Below are 10,608 nucleotides of genomic sequence, written 5' to 3' on the forward strand. Positions count from 1 at the left end.
TATTTCACCGTTCATGTGATTTTTAAGAATTAGGATTGCATGAGAACAGCTGACCAAGGTAATTATAGTTAATTAAAACCTAAAACAAAACAAAAAAAGGTTCTTATTTTCATTATGTTTAACTGAAATAAAATTTAATAAAAACTGTATAAACTCGTTTAAAAAAACAACACACAACAAAATTACTAACACTTACTTAGTAAGTTACTAAATTACTAAATTAAAATAGAAAATAAAAACAATAATAATATCGTCATAATACTATAACAACAATGTAACAGACACACACACAATGAGAAATTAATTTAACTTTAATTTATATAAAATAGGCCTTGTCTTTGTCCAGCAAAAGAGCGCAACATAGTATTGTTGACATCATTATCCTCATCATCATCATCATTATCAGTCTTTACATGTATATTAGTTTGGCTAGTCCTCAACCTGCTTGGACTCTCAGCAACTATAATACACCATAAAAATCATGAAATGGTCTCTTAAACATAAGTATCATTAAGAAGATACGCAGAGAGGCTAGTCCTCTACAAATTTTCTTCTTGTTACTTAAATAGGCTCCAGGCCGTTTAAATTAGTACGTTAACATACTGAATAACTGGTAAATAAACAACTAAGAGGATATATTTGAGTTTTTCCATTCTGGCTGTTCTGTTATCTTCTTAAATATGAAACAGAATATAGTACAAACACCAGAAAGCATCCATGAACAAATAAGAGCAATACTTTTGGGCAAAACAAACAATCAAAACGAAATAAATAAATAAAATTACATCATATTAATTTTTTTAAAATCAATTAAGTGTATCTTTTATCTGTTCTTTCTCAAACATGCTTAATTCCTTCTTTACACTTCCTTTCTTCATCTATCTTTCTTTCATAATCTTTCCCACTTTCTTGCAGAATTCAATATATCTAAACATTTTTACTTTCATTCAGCTCTTACACCTCAAATCTGAACTCCTAATTCACACTCTGCCACAAACCATCTTTGTCATAACACCAAACAAAAAATAAATAAATAAAAATAAATTGAATTCCATATCTATTAAAGTGTTTTCAAATAACATGCTTCGTTTTTACTGTCTTAAGCCCTATTTGGATGATAATTGTTTACCATCTTATCATAATACTCTCACATTCCCCAAGAGAAACAATTACCATCTGAATAGGGCCGTATATAGATTTAACAATGATTTTCACCATTTTTCCTGGCACAGTAAAAAAGTGGCCAATATGACAACAAAATAACTGATTAAATAGCATGAGGAAAATAAAGTATGCAAAGCAAAATATATAAAAAATATTTTAACAAATAATAAAGATAATAGTCAGCACATCTAGCGCAGGAGTACTGCATTCTTGGAAGACTGTATTCGTTGGTACATTTACAGTCAAGCTGTCCTTGAATGCAGCACTCCACCTCTTTAAACTCTTTACAATACTGTTTTATAGGTCAATCAATCTTCAGCCTAAATCTTCAGTTTAGATCTTGACCTATCTGCAGAGAGAGCATATAGCAACGGTGCCTGAGATGTTTTGATATGCCTCTTAGCAAGCTTGTAGCAGAGTGGGTCCAGGTTGGTACGGGTCTGCCAGAACCTTGTAGCGGATCTTGGTGTTGGTGATTGCGCCATGTTTCTGTCTCAGGTGAAGCCTCAGCTGGCTCTTATGACGGAAGTGCAGGTGACATTTCTCACACTGGAAGAAAAGAATAGGGCAGAGAGTGAGATTTCAACATCACTTTGCAGTATGGAGGTGTGCAGTTGTATATATACTTTATATATTTGTTCAAATATAACTGACGCTGTAAGGTTTCTCTCCAGTGTGGATGCGCAGGTGGCTCTTCAGCGTCTGCAGGTGGCGGAAACGGGTTCCGCAGGTGTTACATGGGTACGGTTTTTCCCCAGTGTGGATCAGAACATGGGCACGCAGGTGAGCTACCTACAACACACATACACACATTTTACAAGAACATAATATTAGTTGAACTCTTTTTATTGATGCTATTCAACAAGGAAAAAGACAATAAATAAAAAAAAATGACATATGTATGCATGTGTGTATAATTTTATATATATACTATATATATATATATATATATATATATATATATTATATATATATATATATATATATATATATATATATATATATATATATATATATACAGTACAGGTCAAAAGTTTGGAAACATTACTATTTTTAATGTTTTTGAAAGAAGTTTGATGAATAAAAAGTCAAAAAAAAAAAAGAAGCTATGTTTTTAAAATATAAATATTTTGTAATAACAATTTTACACTACTGGTCAGTAATTTGGGGTCAGTAACTTTTTTTCTTTCTTTTTTTTTTAAAATAAAATCAATACTTTTATTCAGCAAGGATGTGTTAAATTGATAAAAAGTGATACTAAAGAAAATATATTATTAGAATATATATTATTAGAATCTTTTTTTTATTTTGAATAAATGCAGTTCTTTTTAACCTTTTATTCATCAAATATATTAGACAGCAGAACTGTTTCCAACACTCATAATAAATCAGAATATTAGAATGATTTCTAAATGATCGTGATAGACTGGATGTTACATGTGACACTGAAGGCTGGAGTAATGATGCTGAAAATTCAGCTTTGCATCACAGGAATAAATTATTTTTTTTAAAGTATATTCAAATAGAAAACTATTATTTTAAGTTGTAATAATATTTCACAATAGTACTGTTTTTTCTGTATTTTTGATCAAATAAATGCAGGCTTGATGAGCAGAAGAGACTTCTTTCAAAAACATTAAAAATAGTAATGTTTCCAAACTTTTGACCTGTACTGTATATATATATATATATATATATATATATATATATATATATATATAAGAAACCCTCTGCAACTACATATACTCAAGATTATTTGTACCCTGGACTACAAAACCAGTCTTAAGTGTCAATTTTTCAAAACTGAGATTTATGCATCATATGAAAGCTGAATAAATAAGCTTTCCATTGATGTATGGTTTGTTAGGATAGGAACAATATTTGGATGAGATACAACTATTAGAAAATCTGGAATTTGAGGCTACAAAAAATCTAAATATTGAGAAAATCACCTTTAAAGTTGTCCAAATGAAGTTCTTAGCAATGCATATTGCTAATTAGAAATTATGTTTTGTTATATGTACGTTAGGAAATTTACAAAATATCTTCATGGAACATGATCTTTACTTAATATCCTAATGATTTTTGGCATTAAATAAAAATCTATAATTTTAACCCATCCAATGTATTTTTGGCTATTGCTACAAATATAGCCCAGTGACTTAAGACTGCTTTTGTGCTCCAGGGTCACATATTTTAAATGTTTGCAACAAGCGATTCTGTGCAGATGTACCTGGACAAATCTGGCTCCGCATGTGTCGCAGCGGTAGGGCTTTTCTCCAGAGTGGATGCGGGAATGAGTCTTTAAATTGGCAGGCCGGTTGAACTGTGCTCCACACACATTACAGCGGTAAGGCTTGTCTCCTGAGTCAGCCGAACCATAAAAGAGTGAAATGAATGAGAAAGCGGTCAGAACTAGAAATAATAAAATGTTTAGAATTGTAACATTATTTAACTTTTACATTTACAAAAACAGTATAATTTATTTTAATTTCATATAGCGCCTTTAAAAGAACCTTCTCAAAGTGCTTTACATAATAAAAACAATAATACAAACATATACATGAAACTACATTACAAAAAACTAAACAAAGAAGTTATCAAGTAAGATTTATAACTTAATACTTAATGACTGTGCCTCACAAATCACAACTGGAAGTAGATTCCAGAACTTAATTTGTATATATTATCTGTAGAGTCAGCAGCCTCACCTGAGCAGGAAGATTTTGTGTTTATGGCTTGATTTCCATGGTAACTGAACTGTGTAGCGAGGTTCTCAAACTTGATTGGGTGTTGGCCCAGTAAATGACTCTGATTGGCAATTTGGGTACAAATATAAGGACTGCAGAGACCTTTAAAAATGAAGAGGATAAGATCAGTCTGTGTATTTTTGTAAGCACATCTTTTCATAGTAAAGCTGAGAGATGTTCACTCACCTTTATCCTCACTGATCGAGAGGGGCAGGGGCTGCAAACTGCTGTCCACAACATGATGGGGACTAAAATATATTTGGTGCTGTGATGTGTTATATAGAAGAGACAAGGTTTTCCTAGAGGAAACAAAACAATTTTCAGTACATTGCATTTAATAATGATATATTATTAAACAGTTACATCAGAAGTTCTTTAATCAATTAAGTGAAAAGGGCCTATAAACCTATTATTCAGTCCAGGCTCCTCCCCTGTCTGAATGGTATTTGTTGTTTTAGATGAGACTTCCATCCTGTCATTGTCAAAGGGGGCGTGGCTTTGTGTTTGCCGCTCCTCTTCAGCCCCCTCCTCCTTTATAGGTGTGGCACACAGAGGGTTAAGGACAATATACTTGTACTTCTTCCAGTTACAGGCTTTTGGGTCAGGAGTAGGCTTGGATTCGGATCGCTTCTATATGAAAGAAATATTGGAATTAGTAAATACTAATTTATTTAGGCTCAGCAAAACACTGAAGATTTACATTAAAGCATAAAGAAAAACCAATTCTGAAACTTTTAATGCAGTCTCTATGGATTGAAAGCAATATGCACATATTGCTACACACTACCATTCTACCAGTTTGGGGTTGGTAAAGGCTTTTTTGAAAGTAGTCTCTTATGCTCAGCAAGGTTGCATTTATTTGATCAAAAACACTGGAAAAAATTGTAGTGCTGTGAAAATATTATTACAATTTAAAATAACATAATTTAAATGGCAAAGCTAAATTTTAAGCAACCATTAATCCAGTCTTTTTTGATCCTTCAGAAATAATTACTGACAACTTACTGGCCCCAAACCTTTGAAAGCTAGAGTTCATATAAACATACACACCTTTAACTGGGGAGACAGACTGCAGCCACTGGACTCAGCAGGTGAGTTGGGCTGCCCGCTGGAATGGGAAGGACTGTCTGGGGATGGTGTGGATGGGGTTCCAGGTGAAGATTCCTCTATGGTCTGAGACTTGGGGATAGCAATAAGGCAAGTTTCTGGATCTGGCGAGGCAAAGTTCTCACTTGGAACCCTGTAGATACAGTCAATGGATTTTATGCCTTTTTGATAACAATTTTTTGAGATAGGATATAGTTGTCAAATGCGATTCAAATACTTATTATTAGACCTTCCCTCCAAAACCCTTTTACCTGGCTCTGTCTGGGATGGGATCTTCTGCCTCAGCGGCAGGCCTGGAGGGGGAGGAGAAGATAGTGGGATGAGCAGGAGGTGACCTTCCACCGAGGGGTGCTCTGGAGGCTGGCTCCATCAAAGAAGGACTCACAGAGATCCTTTCACTGCAGAGAAAAGAAAAACTTTCAGTCTGTACAGAAAGAAGGAAAAACTGGGTGTTCTGACACTTTAGGTGCTAATAATTTATTTTAAAGTACTAATATGTACCATTTAGGGCCACGTAAAATACAAAGATGTGCCTTTTAGCTTTTGTACCTTAGGGTATTGCCTCTGTGACATCTTTGTACATTTTACCTTTTAAAAATAATAACAGGAAATGTTTTCTGGCAAGGTTCTCTCAAAGTGCTGAACAAACATTCTTGTAACATTAATAGAACGTTTGTTCAGAGTTATCTGGTCTTTAATAACGTTCTCAAAATGGTAGCAAAAAACATTTATTCATAGTTTAAGGATGTTTTAATGAAATATTTTAGTTGGACAGTTTTAAATATTACAACTTTTAAGTTTCAGGCAGGTCATTCAGAGGTCATTCAAAAAGCAACGTTTCCATCATGTCTGCAACTTGTTTTCATGTTTTTAAACTTTTAAAAACTGTACTTTTTGAACGTCCAGAGAACATTCTGAAAATCATTCTTACTTAATGCAAAACGTTCCTATAATAACACATTTTTGTTGGCTGGGTAGTTTCTGCGTGCGTCATATTATTATCTGCATAAAGCTTGAGCTCTAATCAAATTCGTAGCATCGTTGTCTTTGGTGTCGCCAGAAATAGTTTCGACTGCAGTGTTCTCTCCCCCTCTGCTCTGTACGGAAGTTCTAAGCGGCCATCCATTATAATTTTTTTCCTTTTTGTTTTCTCGTTATAACGACTTAATTTTCTCGTTATCTCGACATAACGAAGTTCGTTTTCTCGTTATAACGAATTAATTTTCTCGTTATCTCGACATAACGAAGTTCGTTTTTCTCGTTATAACGACTTAATTTTCTCGTTATCTCGACATAACGAAAGTTTGTTTTCTCGTTATAACGACATGAACGTTTTACTGTTGCTATAGTAACGAACTCAACTTTGACAGGCATCTGATGGACAGCCATGCAGGCGCTCTTACTGTAGCCTATATTTCAGCAAATTTTGCTTCGCCTAGGTAATAATAACGTCTACAATACTGTATAAATAAAGGCTGATCAATCACTGTTGATTTTTTCCAGAGACAGTACAACGAACGTTTTGTTTTTGTAATTAACATGTTTAAATGGCAACACCGCGCCATTAGAGCTGCTTGGATTAAACTCACTTTTAATTTTCCCTTTATATGAAATAAAATTATATATAATTTGTAATTTGTAGTAGTCATTATGTGGCAGATATCATGTGTGTTACAAGCTTCTGTTTGAAAAGAGCGTTCATGTGTACGTGTAGTGTATCTGTGTGTGTGTAGAAAAAAACCATTACAACATTACAGAACAAACCTGAATTAAATTAGCCTATGGATTTTACATATACATCACATTTCTCATCAATATGGTTAACAATAAAGATTAGTAATAAGGAAAAGAAGCACATCAGCCTACATCGTTAAATCCCGTCCTACTGTAGATAAACAGAACATCTCCGCTTATTAACTACCTAATCATTAAATTAAAATTAAATTTAAATTAATCATGAGCCTAAAAGAAGCACAAATATAATATAAATTGGTGCAAACAGAATACAGTGATGTCAACCTTGGTTTTGATAAGCAGTTATTGATGAAACAGAATGTGTTGGTGAAACTCATGCATCTAGCAGGAACTTAATAAACAAAATATTCATATTGATTCAAGCATTTAACATTTATGAATTAATTAAATGTCAGTAATAAACAAGACTGCACAAATTATAGCGATCACGAGGAAGGTCCGCGTACAGTAAAGTGGATAGTATACAACACCCCATCAGTTATATTCAGGTCTATAGTGCCACCTGCTGGCGCAGTTTTGTAAATTCTTAGAGAAAAGTAAGTCGTTATAACGAGAAAACGAACTTTGTTATGTCGAGATAACGAGAAAATTAAGTCGTTATAACGAGAAAACAAAAAGAAAAAAAATTATAATGCATGGCCGCTTAGAACTTCCGTAGCTCTGCCCTTCATTCTCACCTGTGAATAAATGCTCGGCAGGTGTCAGCGACATGCTCCATCTGCAGATAGGTGGCAGCGGCGAGCACACCAGATACTGTCCGGGGCGTGAGAGGGAGGCAGGAGGTGTACATGAAGTCCAGCAGCAGGGACACGCTGCCTGCGTCCAGCCCCTCCGGCAGAGTGAGAGAAAACCCCCGCTCACCGCCAGCACCAGCCGCTCGACGAGAGAAGAAAGTGTAGAAGAATCCACTGTGGAAAACACGTTTATTAAGGTGCAAGAAAAGGTAAGGACACATGCACTGCAACAAAAAAGAAAAAAAGGGGCTTATCTTACTTAGTACTAGTAGGCCTATTTTGTCTTGTTTCAAGTCAAAATATCTATTAAAAAAACACTTAAATAAAATTCATTTAATAAATAAATAAGCAAAATGACATAAGATATTTAGTCTTGTTTAAAGGGAAAAAAAATCTAAATGAAGTGCATTTTGCTTAAAATAAGTAAAATAAACAAGATTTAATATCTTAAGTCATTTTGCTTATAAATGCATCTAAATTTAAGATTTTTTAGATATTTTGACTATAGAAACATGACAAAAAGTACTAAGATAAGCCTTTTTTTGCAATTTGAATTAAAAATTGTATTCAAAAAAACTTTAAATGCAGAAACAGTGAAAGATCTTAATAAGACAAACAAAGAAATAAAGTTTCAACCAACTACAAACTATATATAAAAAAAAAATTGCATCTGACACAATACATTTGTGAGACAAAGGATGTGCCGCAGGCGGAATATGATGTCATGCAGGAGTGAGCTAGTGTCTTCAGACAAAGACAAATCTTGGCACAAACAGGAAAACAGGCCGAGGGGGGCAGGAAAGAAGAAGTGAGGGAGGGCAGAAGAAAATGAATGACTGTACATCATGGCACTCCCTGTTGACCAACCTGCATGCGATGAGCACGGCGCAGTGGGCGCGCAGCCTGGCGGTGCCCACAAGCAGCGTGGCATCTGTAAGGATGTCCCGAAGCCGCAGTTCATTTAAGTTCAGCAACACGTCGTTGGAGTGACGGGTGAACTCCTTAATGTAGCCTTTCACCTCCATCACATGGAGTGACTCCACTGCAGTGTGCTCGGAGGAGCTTCGGTATCCCTCTTCCATTTGCATTAATTTTTCTGTTTGATAAAGGATATATAAATAAAATATGCATTGATATTTATGGATAATATTGTAATTTTAATATGTATATTTAACAAAATATTAAAGAAATATAAACTAATAATTACTGATATTTAAAAAATATTTAAATTTTTATATTTATCAAATGTTAAAAATATAAACCAAATTTTTAATGAAGCTAATTAAATAACAATATAGTCTAGTCAAATTAATTATGCTCCTATTAAGCTTTATCAGAAAATACGTTGACAAATAAAACAATACCTGACAAGGATGATGAAATGAGATTCAAAAGTGTCTATTTGGGGAGGCCAGCTCCCTACTCGTACCTGCCATCAAAAAAAAAAAAAAAAAAGGAAAAAAAAGAAAAAAAATCATTCTAACTCACATGCATCAAGTAAAACATCTTTAAAATAAAATGTCATTTTCTAAACAACAGCACTGATACAACAACTGCACATCTGCAGGTCTCAGAAGCATGCTGCAAAACTGAAATATCATATATTGCATTAGTCCAGTTAGTAGCGAAATGTCTAATGGGGACTGTAAAGCTTTATAAAAAATATTTTTCATAAAATTACTGAATTCCGCACCACCTTTTAGCAAATGTACTGTAATGCTTTATAGTTTTTATTAATTTTAAAGTTACGGAAAAATGACCATGTTGTCATTCATTCATCACATTTAGCCTGCAAAGGGCCTCCTCCCATAAAAACGAGCACAAGCACCTTTTTAGCTGAGTAAGGATCCATCAAAGACACATTTTGCATGTGGTTTGAGCATAACAATAAAAAAGCATCACATTTTTGAGGAACTACATGGAAATGTGAATTCATGTGCTAAAAATAAAACTATTTGACTGCAAGAAAACATGCATAAAAAAGATTTATTGGAAAACTCACCCCGACCAGCAGGGACGAGAACACACACCGCCTTGTTCTTACAGCTCCTCTCCTCTGATCCAAGCTGCACACACACGCGCTAACCTCCCTTCCTCAAATGAGTCTCTGAAAAACTGACCAGTCTGACTTAGGAGAGAGTATCCTTTATAACACTGTGCAGGAAGTCTCATTCAGTCAGGGTGTTTATTTCCTGTGTTAGTAGAAGCTGCCTTTTCACACTGCTCCTGGGTCAGTTTTGTGGCGTTTCTTTTAATGACTGAGGTCCGGATCTAGATGGTCTCTGATCAGGGGAAAAAACATGAAGCCGAATCCCCCTATGCTGCCCACGCGCTGGAAGCTCAGCGGGAAAAGGCTCCAGGCCCCCGTGTGTCAGTATTTATAGTTGTGTATTAGAGCTCTTTTGTGTTTAATGATGACAGGAAAGTGGGTAGAGTGCTTTTTGATGCATGTTGCGTGTGTTTTGCAAATGTGTATGGAAGTTAAGAATTCAGGGAATGTAGGTTTGTGTGTTAGAGAGTGTAGGGTGTGTTGGCCTGCGTGGGCTTATGAGCATTGTCAATGGGTCAGATGTCCTGTCAACAATGTCCAGGAGTTCAGCTAACCAAAGCAAATGTGCACGACCCAGTCTCTGTCCAGGACAAGGGAAAGGGTCTCAGAGGAAGTGTGCAAATACATCAACTTTGTCATATGAATTCTTCTGACAAGCTTGTCTTTTGTGGAGTGAGAGCAATGACAAGGCAAATAAGATTGGATAGAACTGTGCAATCCAAGGCTGCAAAATACATTTTGAAATGAATCTGGAAAACTTAAAACCATACTCACAGCTAAATTTATAATGTGGAATGTGAAATATTAAAATATCAAAAAATTCCTGTGATAGCAAAGCTGGATTTTCAGCATCATTACTCTAGTCTTCAGTGTCACACGATCCTTCAGAAATCAGTCTAATATGTAATATTTGCTGCTTAAATCAAAGTCAAAAACTGTTAATGCATAATATTTTTGTGGAAATTTTGATTTTGTTTCATCAAGATAACAGCATTCATTTCAACAATTTTGTAACAATTTAAATGTCTTTACTGACACTTTTGATCAC

General features: G+C 34.6%; 1 protein-coding gene across 1 annotated transcript; it reads right to left on the minus strand.

The window, feature by feature from the left end:
- Positions 1–293: 293 nt before the first annotated feature.
- LOC109059563 (BCL6B transcription repressor) lies at positions 294–9,775 on the minus strand. Its single transcript, XM_042727057.1, has 12 exons — positions 9,513–9,775; positions 8,875–8,939; positions 8,378–8,606; positions 7,454–7,684; positions 5,273–5,419; positions 4,965–5,154; positions 4,321–4,544; positions 4,101–4,213; positions 3,876–4,016; positions 3,398–3,528; positions 1,819–1,956; positions 294–1,713 (listed from the first exon to the last, which is right to left on the minus strand). The coding sequence occupies exons 3-12, from the start codon at positions 8,596–8,598 to the stop codon at positions 1,564–1,566; spliced, it is 1,686 nt and encodes a 561-aa protein (XP_042582991.1). The 5' UTR covers positions 8,599–8,606; positions 8,875–8,939; positions 9,513–9,775; the 3' UTR covers positions 294–1,563.
- Positions 9,776–10,608: the final 833 nt, after the last annotated feature.

This window comes from Cyprinus carpio, chromosome B7 (genome assembly GCF_018340385.1).
Source record: "Cyprinus carpio isolate SPL01 chromosome B7, ASM1834038v1, whole genome shotgun sequence".
Taxonomy (NCBI): domain Eukaryota; kingdom Metazoa; phylum Chordata; class Actinopteri; order Cypriniformes; family Cyprinidae; genus Cyprinus; species Cyprinus carpio.